The sequence below is a fragment of the Elgaria multicarinata genome, chromosome 7, assembly GCF_023053635.1.
Source record: "Elgaria multicarinata webbii isolate HBS135686 ecotype San Diego chromosome 7, rElgMul1.1.pri, whole genome shotgun sequence".
Classification (NCBI taxonomy): Eukaryota; Metazoa; Chordata; class Lepidosauria; order Squamata; family Anguidae; genus Elgaria; species Elgaria multicarinata.
Genome location: NC_086177.1, coordinates 35,742,469 through 35,764,974, shown reverse-complemented (window position 1 = coordinate 35,764,974; position 22,506 = coordinate 35,742,469). Strand labels below are relative to the sequence as shown.

Below are 22,506 nucleotides of genomic sequence, written 5' to 3'. Positions count from 1 at the left end.
ACAGTTCATAAGCCAAGACGAAATCATGGGTTCTCTTTGTAGCTAATTCATAGTTAACAATCATGGTTTGTTAACTGCTGAATTCACACAACACAAAAAGCCATGGCTCAACAACAACCCACAGTTCAATGACAACCCACACTCAACCCATAATCAGCCTTGAGTATGCCATGTCGTATTGTGTTGTGTTGTGTTTGCTTCTCCTAATCCCCATTGCTGCATGTGTCTCCCATAGGTGGAGTAGGCCAAGGAATTGAGGGGATTGCTCCTTAAGCAAACAGCCACCTCTGCCCACTTGCACTCCCCACCTAGGCCCAACTCTCCCTACTGTGCCACCAGTGGAGGGACAGTGGGACAAAGCAAAGATGGCAGCTCCTTATGCTCTTTTTCTAGACCATTGTCTTCAACTGGTGGGTCCTGGGCCAAAAGTGGGTCTTAAGATCAGCCCCAATGGGTTGCTGCCATGTTGAGCATGGAGAAAATTGTGGAAATGGATCCTATGTTGCAGGTTGAGAGTCTGAGGTGGATCTTGGGCCTGGACCAGTTGAAGACAGCCACAACCCTCCAACTTAAACTGCCCAAGTCGGAGCACCATCTCTGCCCCCTGGCGCGCGCTCTCTTTGTGACGCACTGTGGGGAGGCACGAGCTGGCTTGGGGAGGGGGCGAGGATACCCCCCTCCCTCCGAAAGTCTGCTTGGCGGTGCCCACGGCAACCCTAACATGACACCGGGCGGCCCCGGCCGCTTGCGACGAAGAAGCCTCCACGCGGGGGGTGACGGCTTCTAACTTCGCAGCGTCCGAGTTCAAGCAGAACGGCCACCGGGGAGAGTCTCGTTCACCTGAGAGGCGCGTTGGCTTTTCCGCCGGCCGCCTCTTTCTCTGGGCACTGACGAACAAAAGGGAAAGGGAGGCGCGAGCCGGCCGCTGCCCCTGCAAGGCGCACGTGGAGGGCCCGCTTGCCAGGGAGGCCCCGTGCCTCGCAGCCCGCACATTCCCCCCCCCCCTCGCTCCCGTTTTTGCTAACGGCAGGGAATCAGCGCCGGCCGAGGAAGCGGCCAATAGGCGCCCCGCCCCCACCCGGCTTCCCGCCCCCTCTGCTCCAGGGAGGGCGGAGCGGCAGGAGCCGGGGAGGTCGCGCGGGTGGCTTTTAGAGACAAGCCAAAGACGGGTGAGGGCTCTTGAATCGCCTGCGGCTGGGCCCGGTGCTTCCTCCGGAGTTGCCGCCACCGCCGCCGCCCTCTCCTCCTTCCTGACACCATCTACCTCTCCAAGGCAGCTTGCGAGGCTTCCTGTCCGCCTGAAGGCAACGGGCTGGTCGGAAGAGAGCGAGGGCGGCTGTTTTGCTTTGAGGGGGGGAAAGAAAGGGGCTTGCTGAGCGGCCGGTGGGCGAAGTTGGCTGGGCGTGAGTGGGCACGCGCGCGCGGAGCCGCCGTTGAGCAGCTGCTGCTGCGGGAGTTCCTTCGCCCGCACCTCGCTCCTTGTTGGTCTTTGCGCGGGGCTCGCAGGCGTGGAAGCGGCATCTTTTGGAAGATGCACACGACCCAGAAGGATACCACGTACACCAAGATCTTCGTCGGGGGTCTGCCCTACCACACCACGGACTCCAGCCTCCGCAAGTACTTCGAGGTCTTCGGGGAGATCGAGGAAGCCGTCGTCATCACCGACAGGCAGACGGGCAAATCCCGGGGATACGGCTTTGTAAGTCCGAGGGAGCGGCGGGGATGTGCGTATGCGCAGCAACGTCCAGAGTGGGGTACCCAGGGGTAGTAGGGGGATGGAAAGTTAGGAGGAAGGCAATTCGTGGCACTTTGGATCTTATGTCGTCCAATCCCCCCCCCGCCCCAAAAGGAGGGAGATCTGATCACCGTCAGGCCGTGGGGATGGGCGAGGCAGGTGAGCGATCAACTTCCTGGAACTTTAGTAAAGCTTATGAGCAACGGACTGAAAAGCAGCTAACCAACTGGAATGATGATACGCAATAAATACCAAGTTTAAAAAAGGGGGGTGTCTCCTATTTCTTTTCGAAGGAGTTGTGTATTTTGACGGGTTGTTTCTTCTCTATGTTGGGGACGGCGGTGGGAGGAAGAGCTGGGTGCCGTGTCCTCCGGAGATTTGCATCCTACTTGCATATGAAAAGTTGCTAGAAAATTTTTGGCATCAGATGAAGCCAGCTGGCTTCAGACTGATACGACATGCTAGTATTTTTATCTGCTCCTGCACATGCTCCTGTGTCACTGGTGTTCAGTGCCTGCTTGCAAAATTCCTGCGGCACAGTTTGTAGACACAGAAACGCCTGATCAGTGCTTTTTTTCTTTATTAATTTGACTAAAGTTAGCGACTTGGCAGTGTTTTCGATGAGGAGGAATGAAGAGATCCTAAAGAGTCTAATGGAAACAGTGTTGAGTTTCACATGGCAGTGTTTTGCTATAAGAGCCAGCATAGTGTAGTGGTTAGAGTGCTGGAAGTCCGGGTTCTAGTCCACTTGTCCATGAAGTTCACTGGATGACTTTGGGCCTGTCTCAGCCAATCCTACTACACAGGGTTGTGGGGATAAAATAGAGGAGGAAAAACATGTGAGCCACCTTGGGTTCCTTGCAAGAGGAAAAAGACGGGATAGAATAATAATAATAATAATAATAATAATAATAATAATAATAATAATAATAAAAAATAAAAAATAAATAAATAAAAAATGTGGAAGCACAACATTGGGCCAAGTTGTGTCTAATATAACAGTTTTGACATTTTGCACTGCTTTATTGTCAAGGTGACGATGGCTGACCGTGCGGCTGCGGAAAGGGCCTGCAAAGATCCTAATCCAATCATTGATGGAAGAAAGGCTAATGTGAATCTAGCATACCTAGGAGCAAAACCAAGAATAATGCAGCCAGGTAAGAAAAGCCCCTCTCTTCTGTAGCTGATTTCTCATTGCTAGTACAGAGAATGGAAATTTTAAATCCTATCATATTTCAGTGGAGCTACTTTGGAATGAGTAGTTTGAGGATTGTGGTCTAACTATCAACAACACCTTTATCACCCAGTTCTATGGCTTTTATGCCAACCAGTGCATGTGAAAGATGGTTCTTGCCAATGCAATGCATGAGGACAGCCAAGACAGATATGACATAGTTGGCGAAGTGACATTACAGCCTTTTGAGCCTAAGCCACAAACTGTGAGGCAGACCTTCCTAGGGGGTAGGTGGGAGACACAAGGCACCTGTGCAGGGTTGTGTGTTCAGAACGTGGAATGATCTACCATTGCCAGAAGAAGAGCAGTGGCTGGGTGTTACTCCCTCTTGCATGCTTTCTATAAGAAACAAATGGAAGGAGAAGCTGCCAATGTATGTGAATAGTAGATATCCAGATAGTAGATACACAGGATCTTTTCTTATATATCTATTCTGTTTGGTACATTCATTAAATTCAGTAATGTCCTTCTTTGGATACTTTAAGCAAATTTAAATTACAATGGCTCTACCATTTATTGAAGATTCATTCCGCTATATGATATGAATATAAATCCTGGACTTACATAAATGTCTGGTCCTGAAACAAAGGAGATCCATTTGTACAATGTGCTCTTGTAATATTGGGCTTATCAGTTCTGGTGCAACAAGTTGACAGCTTCAAGAAGTCACCTGGGTCACTCACTGCCATTTATAGCAGATTTCTGCCAGAGGTTTTGTCTGGTATAAGCTGAAGCGACTACTAGAATGGCTTCCCATTTCCTTATGAGACCAAAGTCTCATTCTGTATTTACAGGAATATGTTTTCTCAGGTTGATAAGAATAGCAACGTTTATTATTGGCTGCATTGACTCATTAAGCTCGGTATTCGTATTCATGAGCTAAATGCTATTTGTTGTTTAAGTAAAGGCTGGCCAGAGTTTAGCCTTGGAACCTCTCTTAGTACTGGAGCTAAGCTTTTGAGCACGTGCAGAATGCTTTCCCCACACCACTGAGTAATCATGGCCAGCCCTCATGCACCCCAAATTAGTAAAATGGATTCCATTCCTTGTGCTTCTGATTTTAAAAATTATTTCTAAAATAATTATTTTATTTTAGATTATGATTTAGTATCTTAAGGAAGAATGAATGGCTGTACCACACAGAATTTTAACAATTCAGACAACATGTTCTGTTTCCTCTAACACACCAAGTCATTCCTAAGGTCCTCTTCCATTGAAAGCATTAAAATTTATTTATACCCATCTTCTCTGAAGCCTCTATGTTTAATCCTTCTATTATCATTAGTAGAACATTTTGATCCAACTTGTATATAATATCAGCCTTCTCCAACTTGGTGGTCTCCCAATGTTTTGGACTTCAACTACCATCAGCCCCAGCTAGCAAGGGCAATGATCAGGAATGCTGAGAGTTGTAGTCCAACATGTCTGGAGGGCATGAAGTTGAAGCATGCTGTATTATACAAATATGGTTCTGTACACTGGCTTAGGTCAGAAATTATGCCAAACCATGGTCAAGCAACCTTAATTATAGTTTGGGGTGATGTCTGAATTGATGTACCATGTTTTGCAATTAGCTGGTAAACCAGAATTGCAAGTTATACTTTGTGCTTTGGTTTGGCATGGTGTCTGAATTGACAAATGATAGTTTTGGCCATTGTTCCACCTCTGAAGACTACTAGCCTGTGGAGATGGGGCCAAATCTATGAAAATGAGAAGATGGAAGATACAAGCATCTAAACTACGTGTTTAATTACTATGGTTACTTACTCAATCTGCCCCATTTCAGATGTATCACTAAATCATGATTAGTGTCTCACACCTGGTTCACACGTAACAATCCAGAGTACGGGGTGAGTATGGTTTGTTGAATTGTGTGAAACCTGCACTATGGTTTAGCTATGGTTTAACCATGAAGAGAACCCGTGGTTTGTTGTGAACTCTGGGTTGTTCAAGGTTAGCAACCCATAGTTAAGCCATAGTGCAGGTTTTGCACATAATTACAACCCACAATTCAATGGCAACCCATATTCAACCTGGGTTGTTGTTGTGTGCAAGCCAGGCCATTGACTTCTGCATTCTCCTTCCCTCTTCTGGCATGGTCACAAGAAGAGATTGAATGTGTCCATTTCTCATTTTAAACTAGTCAAAGTTCATCATTATGTCCAAACTGGGAGGGAACTCTGGATTGTTTAAATTCTGGTTATTGAACTGAACTGTTGCCTGGTGCAGAGAAAGATTGGGAATGTGCCATAGGCTCACAAATTCCTTCCTTCTTCTGCATGAATTCATCCCTCCCTTCCATAGTTGGTTTTAACAATGAAGTGTCATTACCTCTGCATTAGCTCTAACTAACCAGCTTAACAACGTGTTGTGATCATGCTTTTGCAAACCCACTTTGAACTCTATTTAAGAACACAAACTTGGTTAGTTTGGACCATGGTTTGTGCCAGTGCAGGTATAATCCTACATCATGGCTAAAGCAAACAATGACAGGCAGGGGGAATTCATACAGGAGTTGGGGAGAGGGAAGGGTGCACACAAGCCCGTACCAACCAAGGGTAGGAGATTCTGAACATTATTCCTGCCCCAAGCTACAGTGACTTGTGAGAAATAATGCCTCTCATTAATTTTCACTCATTGATACAGTACTATGGAATAAAGGCTACTGTTCTGTGTACAGCTGATCTTATTTAAACCAAATTAGATCATATTTTTCTAATTTGCATGCCTTAAAATCTGTATTATGTATTAACATTTTTATTCATTTTAGGTAATTTATACATCAAGACTGATCCCAGGGTGGTATAATCTGGTCCTCCATCTATGTTACAGATTTGTAAAATTGTCATGTATTTTAAACGTTTAACGTTTTAATATTGTAATTTATTTTTTTAAAAATTGTACATTTCTTTTCCTAGGTTTTAAAATGTATGTTTTAAATTTTGTAAGGCCGCCTTGAGGCCCAGTATTGGGCAAAAGGCGGGATACTACTACTACTATTACTACTACTAATAGTAATAATAATAATTTCTTAGAATGTATAAGGCTGCAATCCTATACCCATTTACCTGGATGTAAGTTCCCTTGAACTTAATGGGGCATACTTCTGACTGGACTTGTATAGGATTGCACTATAAAATGCAGTAGACAGAATGCTGATATAGAGAATGTGATGTGTTTTGTTGGTAGGTTTTGCCTTTGGTGTTCAGCAGCTTCATCCAGCATTAATACAGAGGCCTTTTGGGTAAGTCTGCTTTAAACTAGTCTTCGGGGGTGGGGAAAAAGATAGTGTGTACATGACGATGGCCTCTAATGTGGCTGCTCGCTGTAAAATTATGTTTTTCAAATTTCCAGATTTAAAATGCTATCACTTTATTAATAATTCTCATAATAAGTACTTCAACTGAGTCAAGTGGTGTTAAGATGCATGCTATCCTTGTACTTAAGCAGTCCTTTGCTTGTAAGATCATGTGGTAAAAGAAGAAGGTGTGCCTTTAATAAACATCCCACTGTGCCCCATTTTTCTTCAGCTTGACTCAATGTTTATTTATCTCTTTCTAATCTGACAGGGATCGTTTACAGTTAAGATAACTGATGAAAAGGATATGATGATAAGAGGTGGAATAGTTCTGTTTGGAATTAAACTCTGTAACCAGTAGACACAAACAAGCTAAAATGGTGATTAACGATGCATGTATGTTTTTTCTATATAGTCAATAGTTATCCGTGTGCTTTTTTTTATTTATTACAGTAATGAAGTGGTGTTGATAGCTAAACTGTGTGCTTTTTATTTAATTGAAAGAGCTATAGTGAAAGTTTTTGGTGGTCTTTTCATTTTGGTTTTGTTGAGAAGTGTTGACTTTGCCATGGGGAGCAAAGGGACTTTTTTCTCTCTTGCTTTTGAGCTGTAGCCTGTGAATTCTTTATCTTTTTTTTTTTAACCGTACTTTGTAGTGAGTGCTAAATTTGTGTGACTTCTTTTTTGATTTCTTTTTTTTGTAAAAAAGAAAAATCAACATTGCTTGCATGTTGCAGTTTTGGTTTTGTTTCTTGGGAAGGGTGTGGAGCTCTATCTATTAACAATATGCGTCCACCTGCACTCTCCTATTAGATAATTTTTAAAGTCTTTATCAGATTTAATATGTAGTATTTCTTTAAACTTTTGCTACTCTAAAAGTCATTTTGCTCTTTTATTCTACAATTAAGCATAAAAATAGCAGGTGAAGTCTGCTTGCCTTGAATTCCCTTTGCACTATATCCTTTCTAATTCTTGCTGAGTAAGAGTCATGGCAAAACGTACTAGAAAAATCCTTAACAAGAAAGCAAGGGCAATACATCATAATATAGACACTTACTGAAGAATAATTTAGGATTATTATGTCTTATTGTGAGATACCAGCAGTTACACTATTAACTAGCTAACTAAAGCCCCAAATAGACAATGATCAGGTTCACACGATTACTGTACCCAACATGGCTTATTTAAGCCAACGTGGTTTGTAGGGCATGCTGGCCGCCCTTTTGAATATTCAAGCCACGGCAGGCAGCCAACGTGGCTTTTTGTGCCATGTGAACCTGGTGAGGGTGGCTTAGGCGAGGGTTAAACAACCCTGCCACAGCTTGCTTGCCTGCCACAACTTGAGTATTCAAAATGGCCACCAGCACCTGCCACAACCCACCGTGGCTTGTATAAGCCGTGGTGGGCTGCAGCGTTCATGCAAACTGGCCCAATGACTTAGATTCAGAGTTGACCCTCTGTGAATAGAAGGAGGCCTTCCATTGGTGGAAGAAACTATAATCCAGTGGATCCTCCCCACTAAAAGAAAGGGGAAGGGTGGCAGTTTTCACCAATTCTTCCTTTCCCCTGCTATTCCCAGCTCTACCTGGCACACTGTTCTGGAGGTTTTCTCAACTCACCAGAGGGGGATCGGTGAATATTCCCCCTCTGCCTGCAGAATCATCCGATTCATGGAACAATGTTCCGTGCAACTCTGGATTCACCCATTGCATGCACTTGCAGGCATTGTTTTGAAACAAATCCAGACCCCACAAACCTGCAAACTTACGGTGAGGATTGGCATGAGGAAGGGATGCTTAAACCTTTTCTCTTTGGCTATTTTCTGCTCAAATTTCCCTCCAGCTCTTTTTTCCACCCATTGGACAAAGGTACTCAGATCTTTATCCTTTCCCCATAAAGGAAAAAGTAACTGTGGTGGAGAGGCTGTGTGAGAAAACAGGGGGTAAAGAGTTAAACGTACCTTCCCCTCCACTGTTCCTCTGTTTTAAATCTGCAGCCTGCTGCTTTCGGTTTGACAAAAACAAACAGACCTGTTGAGGAAAACTTAGAAATGTATGTAGTTTCATACATACTTAAGTGTTATTTTCCCAAACTTCCAAAGCTTCCAAATAATTAAGTGTTATTTTTCTAAACTTCCAAAGCTTCCAAAACGACAACATACTATATTTTATTGACTTTTGCAGAGAACGTCGAATATAGCCCTTCCATTTGTTTTGGATTGGTTTCTTTTCATTTATCCTAGTCTACAAATAGTTCCCAAAATATTGTAAAACATTATTTGCAAAGTAAACACTTAAATAATTGCCTGAATATTGTTACTGTTTTTGAAGGAAAATGTTATACTATATTACTCTCACAAAATGAGTAGTTTGATCTAAATAGGTGAAGGGGGTAAGAAAGGGATTATTCTGTAATTGCCTTTAAAGTGCCACAAGATTTGTTGTTCTCTTTCTATGGTAGGACAAGAGGAGGTGCTCAGGGACAAACCAGATGTGGTTTGTTGGTTTTGTAATTGCAATGTGTGTTTCTAATTCTTAAAATTAAAAATATAAATGGCAGCCATGGGAGGAGAGATCAGGAATGTAGCACGTAGGGAGAAAGGTTGAACCCTGGCCTCCCACTGCAGTCCCAGTGAAAATACTATCCCAAGTGTATATACACCCCCAAAAGGATGATTCCATTGGCAGCTTCCCTCCCAGGACAAATAACAGCTTGCGGGAGGAATTTCGATAGGACCACAGCATGGGAGGAAAGGGTTAACTTCATTCCCATCCCATCTCCTATGGTCCTGAACTCTTTCCCCATGGTTGCTATTTACATTCTAAAGACTAGACATTATGCCATGTCTAATTTGGTCCTCAGCTAGTCTATTGAGTGGGGTGGCCGCACCTTTAATAGCTGTGTTGAAGAGGGAATTTTGGCAGGTGTAGCAAATAAGTGATAATAAACTATTAAAGGTGAGAAGCCCTGTCCTCTTTTGCATCTGGTCCCTCTACCACTGAGATGGGAGGGTCAGAAATCAGTTGGTCTAACAGCAGAATCCTGTGCATGTCTATTCAGAAGTTCAATGGGACTTACTCCCAGCTAAGTATGTATAAGATTGGGCTTATTATTATTATTATTATTTATTTATATAGCACCATCAATGTACATGGTGCTGTACAGATAACACAGTAAATAGCAAGACCCTGCCGCATAGGCTTACAATCTAATAATAGCTTAATATTAAGCTGCAGTCTACAAACAAGTTATGCAAGATAAGAGCGTTCGGATATTTCGTCAATTTACACACTGACCTAAAGTTTGATTAATCAGTACATATGTTTACCAACATCTCCATTAGCGCACTAGCACAGGTCATAGTATTACCATGGTGTTGCAGAATCCTTGAGGGACCCATAATGTTATAATGTGTTCCATCAGTCGCTTATATGGATGGGGCAGGTCCATGTACACAGTAATTTTTGCATATGCAGCCGCTTTCACCATTGACATCAATGCCTTGGTGGGGTGTGTGTGAGTGTGTATATGGGGTGGTGAGCGGGACTCTGCACGCATAGGAAAGTTCCCATGCTTACAAGGAATTGCTGGGTTGAAGTAAGACACCCCAGCACAAAAACTTCAAGGTCAGAGTACTACTGCAGTCAAGGTAACTGGTATGCAATCTTAAATACACTTGCTTGGAAAATGGATGCATCCTAATTGCTTAATTCTGAGCATGGCTAATTGGAAGAAATTCAAATCATGACATACATTCATTTATATATTAGACCTGCCTTTCAGCTCCGAGTTTAACTTAAGGACTAAGTTGTCCATTGTCTTAAATTTTAATATTCTATTTCAACTAGTATAGGGCATAATCCTATGCATGTTCGGACAGAAAAAAGTGCTACAACTCCCTGCATGCTGGGAATTGTACGACTTTTTTCTGTCTAAACATTCATAGGATTCCAGCTTTAGAGAATTTTCGATCTTTCTATCCTTTATTCTAGACAGTGCAATCCTATCTGTCTGTTCAGAACAAGCCCCACTGAACGCAATGGTCTTACTTCAAAGTATATATAGATAGAATTGTGCTGTAAGGGAATCGTGTTTAAGCCACTTGCGGCTCTATATTGTAACTGGGTAAATAAAATATTTCTTTGACATGTGGCATGTATGAATAAGTTACAGAAAAGTTCTATGCTGTAAGATAATCAGAATATGCAACACTGTAAATATACATTTTAACAGTTTTTTTCATCACGTTTTCTGTGATGTGGAAATCCCAAGGATTATATTTTTAAAAAAATCTTCATCGAAAGCTCCCTTTCAGAATCTTTCTTACAGTTTATTTCGTGTGTGTGTGTAACAGCAGTGCAAGTGTGAGATATTGCAGGTGATTAATAGTAGAGAGATCAGTTGGGCCCTTTAAGTGATCATATATAAATACTTTACTGTTTTCATGGTGGAAAATGTATAGTATGATGGGGAGATATTTCACATTCAATGGAGGAAAAAAACTTTTTAAAGTAGGTTTTTTTTTTACTATTAGCTGAGTAGATGCACCTTAGCATATTATGCAAAGATAATAGTAGATCTTGCTACAGTGCTTTTTGTAAATAAGAGTGATGAAAATCTTCTTTCCTAATAGCCTGCCATTGCTGGAATTCAGGAAGTTTGTATTAACTGAAAAGCGAAAGTCTGCAGTATTTTGCCCTCAACAGCTCTGCTCTGCTATAGGTCCAATATGCTTTTAAAGTGTATTATTTACATTAAGTATAGTAAGAGGACCTGCTTATGCTTCCATAACGCTGACAGTCAGATGTTAGTGCATTCTGAACAGTCCTGCTTGGTGTGAAATTAGTGAATAGAGAGAGGTTCTTATACTAGAACCCGAGGTCATCCAATGAAACTGATTGGTGGGAAATTCCAGATAGTTAAATGTTGGAATTCATTACCTCAAGATAGAGTGAGGGCCACAAATGTGCATAGCTTTAGACAAATTAAAGGAGGATAAGAATGGCTACTAGTCATGATGGCTATGCGCTACCTCCAGTATCAGAAACACTAAGTCTATGTACAGCCGTTGCTGGGGAGCATGGGTGAGAGGGTGCTGTTGTACTCATGTCCTGCTTGTGGGCTTCCCAAAGGCAACTGGTTGGCCACTTTGGGAGCAGAATGCTGGACTAGATAGGTTTTTGGTTTGGTCCAACATGGATGTCCTTATATTTTCAGTTTCTTCTCTCCAAGCTGGTTATATTTGGTTCAAAAACATTTGCTTAATCCATCTTTTGGAAATCTTAGTATAACTGTAGTGCTGTTTTCATGGGTGCTGGATAATAATCACTACTTTAAAATTAAGGATAGTGATCTGGTGAGGTCAGTTTTGAAGGATATGGTTGTATGTGTTTCATTCGGTCCATTGTCCTTGTCACCATCATTAGCTGATGTTATTCACACCTCATGCCCTATCCCATGTAAACCCTCCTGGAATCATTAAAAAAATCTGTAGTCCTTTAAGACAAAATGGTGACCTCATGGCTTTGTACCTACTCCAAATGGATCCAAAGGGAGAGGCGGGTAAGAAATAAATAAATAAAATTATTATTATTATTATTATTATTATTATTATTATTATTATTTCCCATTATGTGCACTTTTTGCTGCTTTTCTCTTTCTTGGGTTCCTGCTAAAATTAGCTACTGAATCCTTGCCCATTACACATTCATTTTAAATTGAGATTAACACACAGAGCTGACCTATTTATTTTCTTATATATATATATTTATTTCCTGGAATGCCCATGTAAGGAGATATAACATTAGAAAATGTGCTGGTGGTGTTACACAAATGAGAGGGGTTTTAATACAAACAACCACCCACCCCACATACACATTAAAAAAAACCCACCCCACAGTGATTGGAGGTGGTGGTTCAATACAGAATGGAGAGTGCGCAGAAATGTTCTGAAAGAAAGAATGTCTGTTATGTTATGAAGAGCTACTCTATTCTGGAAAAGGGTATAACGTATAATGTCTTTATAAATTCTAGTGAAATTTATAAATTCTAGTAAAATTCAAGATGAGGGACTCTCAGCCACTCTGTGGCTTGCTTTTCTTTCTCTGGTCATTCTCCATTTAATGGCTGCATTTGGATGTCCCAATAAACCATGGTTCAATGTGATGGGAACAAAGGTAGCATTAACCCCGGGCTTGCGCAGTTTCCCTCCCCTCTTCTTTGGCACAGATGTGGGGAGGAAATTGTAAGCTTTGCTTCAGTTTTTGATTAACCACAGTTAGATGTGTCAAAAAACCCTAAACTGTGGTTAATTTTCACTATGGTTTTGTTGAAATTAGCCTGTTTCATAATCCATGGTTTGCTGTTGGCGTGTTTCGAACAAACCATAGTAAGATTAACTACAGTTTGTTAGGTTCAGATGACACGACAAGCCATACTTAATCCAAATCAGAAGTGAAAACTTCAAAGCTCTTCCACACACTGGAAGAGGGAAGGAGAGGCAGGAGGCTAGACTTAGTCACATGGCTTGTTATAATGAGTGAACCAGTATCAGAGGTGGTGTTGGTAGTTTTACGTATGACTTATCCGTAACTTTTTTTATTTAAATATATTTATTTTCATTTTACTTAGGCTTTATTCTTATTCCATTGGAAATGCTTCCACTGTGGTCAATAGGAACAAAATTAAGCCTAATAAAAGCTCACTAACAAGTGGTTAACAGTAATTGAGCTTCCACAAAACTTCAGTTACCGGTTTTAAGCAACTGTTAACGGTGATGGCGGTGGGTGCGTTGCACAATGTGTGATCATGACTAAAATATCTGGTTACGGTTAGGAACTTGGGAATAATAGAAAAATAAAATGCAAATGATACAGTACCTTTTACAGTAAAGAGTGAAAGTTAAAGGACTATTCTGATTCTTGCATACATGCACAACCTCCGATATAAGGAGTATGCTCCTGGTTCGATTTTGAATGGAATGTACTAGCTACCAGAAAAGGCCCTCATTAAGAATTTCTGCTTTAATAAGCCAAGGTATGAAACTTTGATACTAACTTTTTTGTTGTTGTAGCCATATTTATGTTGATCAAGGTAGATGTTTATCTTTTCAGTGTTTTTCTATGCTGTACAATATATACGATGTAGTTTATTAACTTTGTGATGGCTCTCACCATAAAACCAATGAAATATTGCTTAGATGAATATCAATTAATGAGCGTATTGAGCAGGAGTTACTTCTGAGTAAATATGCAAAGATTCAGGCTATGGAATCCAAAGGACCTTACTTAAAAAATAATCTGTGTTGAAGTCAGTGGGACCTGATTCCAAGTTTGCAGTGCAGCCCAATGCATGTTTCCTCAAAAGTAAGCCCACTGTGTTTCATGGGGCTTTTTCCCAGGTAAACATGTTTAGTATTGCAACCTTAGGGTAAGATTGGTGTAATAGAAAAGAACATTTTAAAAAAACCAAAATAAAAATACCTCCTTTAATGAAAGAAATCTGAAACTATGTACAATTCCATTGTTACTACCACCATTCACGACACAATAAGTTCAGAAGAACACCCTTCAAACTATTGAATAAAGATGCCTCAGCAGCAGAATGGGAAACTGCTCTTTAACCTTTTGACCTTGCTGAGCATAAAAGGAGCTAGCAGTTCGGTATCATGGCAATCTCTGCACGCTGGCCTTTCCAACAGATGGAAGTTTACTTTGGCCTTATAAAGTCATTTTACTCAGCTGGAAGCCCTTGTCGCATGACAGATGATCAAAAATAGCCCCGCTGCAGCCTGTCCTGTCAATCACCATGTGCAAAATGGCATAATAGTGGGGCGCCTGCAAAGAGTTCATGCATATTGTAGACTAAGAGGTTCTAAAGGGCTAAAGTTTCATAATTCCCCACCTGTTAGTTTCTTGGCTTAAAAGAAACAAATCACAAGCGCTTTACGTTCCTTTATGTGTCCCAGGTTTTTTTTGGTGTGTTTTTTTACAAGAATGATGCAAGTCCTAAAATCCATGAGGTCGGTGCTTCTGTAGGCACAGAAAGCTGGAGGGCAGGTTTTTTCCTCTCTCTCTCTTGCCAACTGCTATGATAAGCTGACCTTCACATGATAGTTAAAGATCCCTCTCTGTTAGATTTGACCAAAGCAAACCTCTGGAATTATCTGTTTTGAAGTGAATAATATAGTCAAATGATCTTGGAACTTCTTGTGTGGTCTAAAACAAAAGCCCACAAAGCTATTATTGATATGGACTTTAAAAGCACAGAAATATCTCTAATGTAGACTCAACATTAGAAGTGATGAATCATTACCAATATATTTGAAAAGCTGTAAGGGCCCTCGATTATTAAATAAGATTCACTTTTATTACTTACCCCATGTGTCGTTCTAACACACTGCAGTTCTCCCATCCTGAACAGTGGGAGATAGATGATATAAATACTTTTTCTTACTTAGATTCTTTTTATTTTATTATTAATAATACTTTTCTTAGCTTTGTAATATTTCAATGCTTGAGTTGCAAACGCTGAAGGGGGGGAGTGATTAGCTGCTAAACAAACAAATCTTAGCTTTTAATGTCTTGAGAAATTACTTTTCAGAGTTGTCAACATGGTTGAACTGAAAATATTCTCTTGCTTGGCAACATTAAATGACATTTGAAAGTAACTTTCATTTAAACACATTTTATTAATCTTAACTATATTTATATAGGGTGACCAGGTGGAGCTGACTTGTGCAACAGCTGGAAAGGAGAACTTTTGACATTGCATGAGAAGTTGAAAGCTTTTATTCTGCATCTGAAGCTGTGTGTGTGTGCGTTGTGTGCGCACGTGTGTGTGTGTGTTGGATCTCATTAAAGCTGCACCATGTGGGAGAGAGGGTTTGTTTCCCCTATAGTTTGAGCTGCAGCTCAAAACTTTGAAGATAGTACTGTTAAAAGCCAGTGGAAATAATACATTTTGGGTTCTATGTGATGGGAGGGATCAACCCATGCTCATATTTGTATGGCAGGTGGGGAACTGAGAACTGATGTAACCTCGTGGCTCAAGGGTGTGAGCTTTGAAGTCTGTATTTAAAATCTTACCATAGCCACACACTCACATAGTGGGCCTTTAGGCAAACCATCACCTCTCAGCTTCAGCCCTCCACCTGCAACAACACTGATCTGCCTTGCAAAGTTGTTTGTAAGCTTTACCAAGATGATACATGTGAAGCACTTTAAACACTCAAAGCACTACATAAATGCTGTATTTTGAGATGTGACAGCGTGGCTACAACTATCAAGATTAGCCTGCTTGTGCTACTAAGCGCACAAAAAGAAGTAACATTTCATGATGTGGAGGATATTGAAGGATGTACTTAACAACCGTGGGGTTGTTGCTCAAAATATGTTTCTGCTTCTGTTAAACACTAGATCTACCCGAACATAATCCTGCCCCAGCTCTCCCCGCCCCTTCCAAAGCTATGTCTTGTATAGAAATAAACAAGTTGGCACAAAGCAGGAGACCCGTGGCCTGATAGGTCACAGCAGGTTTGACTTTCATGGCCTTATAACCTTTTCAGAAGTGTGATGCACACCTACATAGGGATCACTTGTGTATTTTAATGGCATCTATGTAGCTTCCCCTCAATGGCCTTTTGTGACGGAGTGAATTGCACTATAGTTCGTTTGAAAAGTGTGATTCTTGCTGTGTTTACCACACTTGTGAACTTCTATTTAAACTCCTTTGTCGCCTGTGTTTTTTTTATTTTTTAATAAGGGTGACTGAGGTTGCAGAGGAATTAATGTGTGCTGAGTCTGCATAGCAATTCAAGTAGGGTTGCCACGATACAAAACATTTATTACCCTAGATCAATACATTTGTGTAACACGGGTAATGTGGTCAAACAAATATAAAAGTCCTGGAAACCTTTAATACTGCACTGTCAAAAACTAATTGTGTTCTGTGGAGTGAAGCCTATTATAAACTCTCAATAGATTAGCAAGTATTAGGGGGAAATGAGTCACTTTGGTGTGACTTTAAATTCTGTATTCTCCAGTCTAGTAGTTAGAAATCTCATTTATTCATTTTTTTAATAGATGTACCACACATCTCAGGGTCCCTCTAACTATTTTAAAATTATTGGAAATTGCTGTTAAGTCAGCGCTAACATGGTGACACTAATTTTTTTATTTTATTTTCAATAATGCCTCTCCCTTTTGGCTCCTATCAATTTGTCTATTGGAACTAGTTATTGTGGCAACCCTATGCATATAACAACAACTAAATTTGAGTTTGTTTGTTTTTTAGTTCTGAATCTGGAAGTGGGATTTACTTGTGAGATCTAACTTTGTCTTCTATTTTTCAACAGGATCCCTGCTCATTATGTATATCCACAGGCTTTTGTGCAACCAGGAGTAGTCATTCCACATGTCCAGCCTACAGCAGCTGCTGCCTCCACCACACCCTACCTTGACTACACTGGAGCGGCATATGCTCAGTATTCAGCTGCTGCCGCCGCCGCTGCAGCTGCAGCCTATGACCAGTATCCCTATGCAGCATCCCCAGCTGCTGCAGGATATGTCACTGCTGGGGGTTATGGCTATGCAGTCCAGCAACCAATCACTGCAGCAGCACCTGGGACAGCTGCAGCAGCTGCTGCTGCTTTTGGCCAGTACCAACCACAACAGCTGCAAACAGATCGTATGCAATAACAGAAGGACCTGTGAAGAAAGTTCTCTTTCTTATTCTTCCTATATTTTTACCTTCCAGCCTTCCAATAGAAATAGTTTTAAAAGAGGCAATTAACCATAACTCTTCCAGCTTTAAGGAAAGCTGCAATGCAATATAGTATTACAAAAGCAAATGCCACTGTCTTTGTACAGTATACATCCATATCATGGGTGGTATTGTGGGGTGGATCTTTGTAAGAGTTTCATAATATCAGCCCAGGCATCATCCTATCATGAAAGGATGACAGAAGTAACAAAAGAAGCTTATATTAAACAAAAAAGCCTGTAGAAGATACATTTTACAATATCAGGGAAAAAAGTCCAGGTGAGCAATATGTAGCCTGTATCAAGTTGAAGATGACTATTTAAATGTTGAAAGCACTGACTGTCATTGCTACTTTTCATTATGGCCTACAGAACTTTCTTTGAATAATAAGAAAATGTTTTCTGATGATCTCATAACGGGCATCGAACAAACTAAGGAACGTGGCCTTTGTGGGGGAAAGGGTGGACAGGCACCAAAGTTATTTTCTCATCTGTCCTCTGTATGAATGGGACTATGGAGCAAGTGGTGTGGAATTAATGGGTGCAACAGCTGTACAGACAATCAATAACACAGACCGTTCTGGAAAGAACTCATCACTTGTGCTTGTTTGATGAGCTTGTCACATTCTAATCCCTCTCCCCCATCCTGTTTCACTTTTAGGAAACTTTGACTGCTGGTGTCAGCTATTCTGATTCTGAAATAGGATCAGCTCTTTACTACAACAGCCCTCTCTTTTTATTTATTGTATCTATTCATGGCTTGCGAATAAAGGCAGGAAGAAATTTGCTGAATTTAAACCTTTAAGAACTGTGTTAAGGGATGGGAGGAATGATTTGTATACAATTTAATACCTATTTAAATATTTATTTGCAAAACATAGGTCTTTTCATGAGACAGCTTGTGGAGATTGCAGTTCTTCAAGGGTTAATGCTATGTGGGTTATATTGTGCCTTAATTGTAATGCTATTTAAAGAAATATTTATTTTGAAAGTTCTACTATGCTGCGCTCTAAAGAAAACAACCTTAGATGTGAAACTGTAAAATTATGTATTCATCTCATGGTATAAGTTATTTAGCAGGTTTAGCTATGGTATATAAAATATTAACCTAATGAACTAAAGATGCTGACATGGGTTTATTTAAATTCAATAAATACACAATTTTATAAGGGTACTTTTAAAAACACGTTTTTAAAGGTTTTGAGCTTAAAAATGCTAGTTTCATGATTTTCCCTTTATCTCCTTGACCGTAAAAACTGTTTTCTTGGAAGAAAGCACTATTGATTTTCAGTGAAACTTACTTCCTTGGAAGTGGGAATTGGTAAAGGGATTGGGCCATAAAGTTATAATACTCCACACACTTGCTATTAATGCATTGCTGTTGTGGAACAGGAACTGCTTCTGTGTGGTCTGGTAACATAGCTCACCAATAATGCCTGGAAATGGGCACCATGTGAATCAGATGAATGGTGTTGGAAATAACCATGTGATTTGTCCAGTCCATGGAATTCCTGTTTGCAGGCAGTACTGGTGCCACATGGGACTGAACGGCATGGAAAGAGTTCTTATGCCACAATAATAGCATATAATTAGGCCTAAGTCCCACTGATTGTAATGGGACTTTGTCCCAAGAATGTATATAGAAAATTAGATCTGAAGCCCCAATCTTAAATGCAATATGTGGAAATAAATTCCCATAAATCGATCCACACAATGTGTTTAGGGTGGGTTGCCAGTATTTTCTCCAACAAAAATAGTTTTTCACTTTCATCTCTGAATAGATCAACTCTTATTCCTTTGCTAGGAAACGCTGCTTTACATTGTCCTGTGAAACTGCAATAACTTGCAATTTTTATTCTTGACTTAAAAAGGAATTTAATATTTTACACTGTATTGGAATCTTTTTATACTTGAACAATTTCATACAAGGGAAGACAGGATAGCATTTTTATGGACTTTATCCAATGTCACTGGATTTTCTTTGAATACTAGCCAGTGTTATATAAGGTAGATAACATGACTCTCATGTGCATGTTATTTATTATGTATATTACTTTATAATGTTTCAAATCTTCTAATCTATACACTTGTATTAAGAAAAACAATAAAAACATTGTTGAATCCAACCGATTTGGAGTTGTACCAAAAAAAACCACCCCTGTTTCTTACTATATCAAGATGTCTTAATCTTTTTTCTGTAGTTCCTCAATTGCAGCCTTCCTCAACCTAGTGCCTTCAAATATGCTCGACTACAATCCCCATAATCCCCAGATAGCATGACTATTGGCCATGCTAGCTGGGGATTATGGGAGTTGTAATCAAGGTACCAGGTTGGGGAAGGCTGCTCTACTGTGAGAAGAACAAGTCCAATTGTTTCAAAGATGCAAATCAAGACAAATGAAATATTACTGGACTTGCTGTATTATACAGTGGTATCAGTTTTAGGTCTCAAACAAATATTATTACATACAGTGCATAATTAATGTGGTGTTTGCCACCACAATATGTGGTAGTAGTAACAGTATAGGTAGTTCTAAAAATTAGACAGATTCAGGCCTATCAGCATCTACTTATAAATAAAGCTGAACTTCCATATTCAGAAATAGCATACAATTTGTCTCCAGCATTTGGTAATCAAACAAGGGATGGCCACACTTTCATGTCTTGCTTCTGAGTTTCCAAGGATATCTGTCAGGCTGCTTTTGGAAACAGCATGCAAACTGCCCCAAGAAACCTTTGGGTTTCGGTGAAGGTATGTATATTGAAATAATAAATAGATGGACCTTGGTTTGATCCAGTAATGAGGGAAGATTATGGAACGCATCAGGCCTATTGAGAATGAGCAAATTAGGGGCAGCCAATTAATATGCTGGTGTACATCATTCCATCGTGTGTCACAGGTTATGGAAATTCATACATTTTAAACAAGATGTATGACATGATTCATGAGGACATCTGGCTTTTTGGAGAAAAAGCATATAAAATAAGTGGTGGGAGAAAAGCAGTAGAATGTATACAAAACTCTTTGGCCACTGTACAACAACTATGGGGTAATTTGAGATTACACAGCACTAATTTTGTACATATAGTTGATAAACACAATCCGAAACAATAAGAACATGATGCAACTTCCACAACATTGCAAACATTTTAAGGGAAGCATGTTCTAGCAGTTACTATACCACAAATGTTATTTGCTAATGCCTTATATACCTCTCCCCCATCTCTCTTCAATATTGGATTATTAAGCTTTTAGGTCCAGAAAGGGTAAAACAAAGTGTAAAAAGGTTTGAATGGTATAGAGAAACCCTGTTTGAAAAATAGGGGGAAAGACAATCATCGTGTTTTAATGTCTCCATCTCTGTGTGGCCTATTAGTAAAAAAAAATCTGGGAAGTCAAGGTGGAAGATTTTGTTGGTGCCCTCTAGAATGTGGCACCTAGGACTAGGGACATACTAAGCTGCGTTTGTGATTCCCCCCGCCGCCACCCCCCACCCCCCGGTCGCCCTCATCTTTTAAAGCTTTAATAGGAACACTTGTCCCTCTTCAAAGTGGTGCAACTTGAACCACTCACAGTTCTAGTTCATTTGAATGACTCAAATGTTTTCAGTGGAGACACTTGATATAAATTTGAAAATGACACTGATGTGAGGAACAAGTATGGTGAAGGAACAGGGCTGGCCCATGACTCTTTGCTGTTTGAGGTGAAGGACAAGAGGGCACCCCCTCCCCTATACCATGTACAGAAGTTTGGGAGGGACTGTAGTTCAGCATGACAGAGTGCCTGCTTTGCATGTAGAAGGTCCCTGGTTCTATCCCCAACATCCCCAGGTAGGCTAGGAAAGAATCCTTAGGGGACACACAGTTCTATCCCTCAACCATGGGGGGGGCCCTCAGGAGGAACAGCTGGGGGGTTGCCAGGGCTGGCCCTTTCTATCTGCCACATGAGGTGATCAGTTCACTCGGCCTAATGGTAGGGCTACACTTGTGTAGGAAAGCCTAACACCAAAATTAATAAGTGATGTTCACAATTTCATTCCATTTCTTAAATAGATTACTTATCATGAAAAAAAATGGTAATAAATCTCAATTTAATCTTCATTTAAGGTTCTAGATCAGACCTATTGTATGTGTTTTTTAAATGATTGTTTTTTCAAGAAAGCAAAGAGAATGAAAACAAATCCAAAAAATCTAGGAAAAACATGTTATAACCCAAAAAGAACATTGTCATTAAATTAGAATCTACTATCATACAACAACATTCATATAATGATCGTCCTTCCTAAAAGGTATGTGCTGACTTGAGAAATGCTCTACTGAACTATTATTGTTTATATATGTTAAAAACATAAATCATTTATCAATAAATAACTTTTGATTATGTTCATCTGCCAGACACCTGAAATTGTTCAGTCAATTTGTCCATCAAGGACAAATCTTGTATCTTTGAAGCCTTATGTTTGTTCAGTGGTAAGCAATTTTATACCACTTACCTGGGAGTAAGCTCTACTGAACTAAATGAAGCTTACTTCTGAGTTGACATGTATAGTACTGAGGGGTAAGTGGAGTATTTTTTTCCCCATTTGTGAGCAATTTCTAAATGTGCTGACAACAACCAAACTGACAAATAATGCAATCCTATAAATGTCCACTGGGAAGTAGGCCCCATGGATGAGACTTACTCCAAGGAAAATGTTTATAGGTTGCGTCCCTAGGCTGCAATCCTATATGTATCAGAGAGTAAGTTCCATTGAACTCAGTGGGGCTTACATCTGAGTAGATGTGTATAGGATTGCAATGCGTGTCTTTGTGAGGCAAATCACCTAACGCTCGCATATTTAAAAAATCCAAATAAGGATATCTTAGGGTTTAAAATTAAATAATACATGCTATTTATTTCCTCATAAACCCAAATCCCAAAGCTATTTACAATTCCACCACATCCCGCAAATTTGCAGCCTCACAAACAAAATATATTTTTATATGTGGTTAAAGTTTAATGGTGATAAATAACATCTATGATTCAGTTTCAGTGAATAAATTACTCTGGACTAGAGTAATCGCATCTCCAAAATTTGCTCACAAGTACATGGCTGAGAGCTCACATACAGGTCTTTAAGAGCGCAATCCTACACATGTTTACTAATAAGTTAGCCTCAATGAGTTAAATGATACTTATTTCCAGGTAAGTATGTGTAATAATAATAATAATAGGCTCAGTCTGTCTCCCAGACCTATTACTTATGAAGAAGCCTTCATCAAAGTGCATTTGCATTTATGACCAATGCAGCATCACTGCTGATGTCTTTAACAGTGAGCATTAATAGTACATACTCTTCCTTCCTGCTGCTCTACTGAAGGCCAGAGAGGAGAACCAAGTCAGTGAGTGGCTAGCTGCGGCCTCTTTGTCTGATGTCTCGATAATTCTGGTGCCATAACAGTAAAGATGATAATAGCGCAATGCCATCTTAGGGCCTTG

The 22,506-nt window shown here is 40.2% G+C and overlaps 1 protein-coding gene across 1 annotated transcript; it reads left to right on the top strand.

Moving 5' to 3' along the window:
- The first annotated feature begins 1,171 nt into the window (after window positions 1-1,171).
- RBM24 (RNA binding motif protein 24) lies at window positions 1,172-19,153 on the top strand. Its single transcript, XM_063130408.1, has 4 exons — window positions 1,172-1,699; window positions 2,769-2,892; window positions 6,159-6,213; window positions 16,622-19,153. The coding sequence occupies exons 1-4, from the start codon at window positions 1,532-1,534 to the stop codon at window positions 16,962-16,964; spliced, it is 690 nt and encodes a 229-aa protein (XP_062986478.1). The 5' UTR covers window positions 1,172-1,531; the 3' UTR covers window positions 16,965-19,153.
- Window positions 19,154-22,506: the final 3,353 nt, after the last annotated feature.

Excerpts from the sequence above, each read along its gene's own strand:
- RBM24 (XM_063130408.1), top strand. The coding sequence starts at position 1,532 with ATGCACACGACCCAGAAGGATACCACGTACACCAAGATCTTCGTCGGG. Across the intron at positions 1,700-2,768 it reads AATCCCGGGGATACGGCTTT|GTGACGATGGCTGACCGTGC; the intron begins GTAAGTCCGAGG and ends TTTATTGTCAAG. Across the intron at positions 6,214-16,621 it reads TTAATACAGAGGCCTTTTGG|GATCCCTGCTCATTATGTAT; the intron begins GTAAGTCTGCTT and ends ATTTTTCAACAG.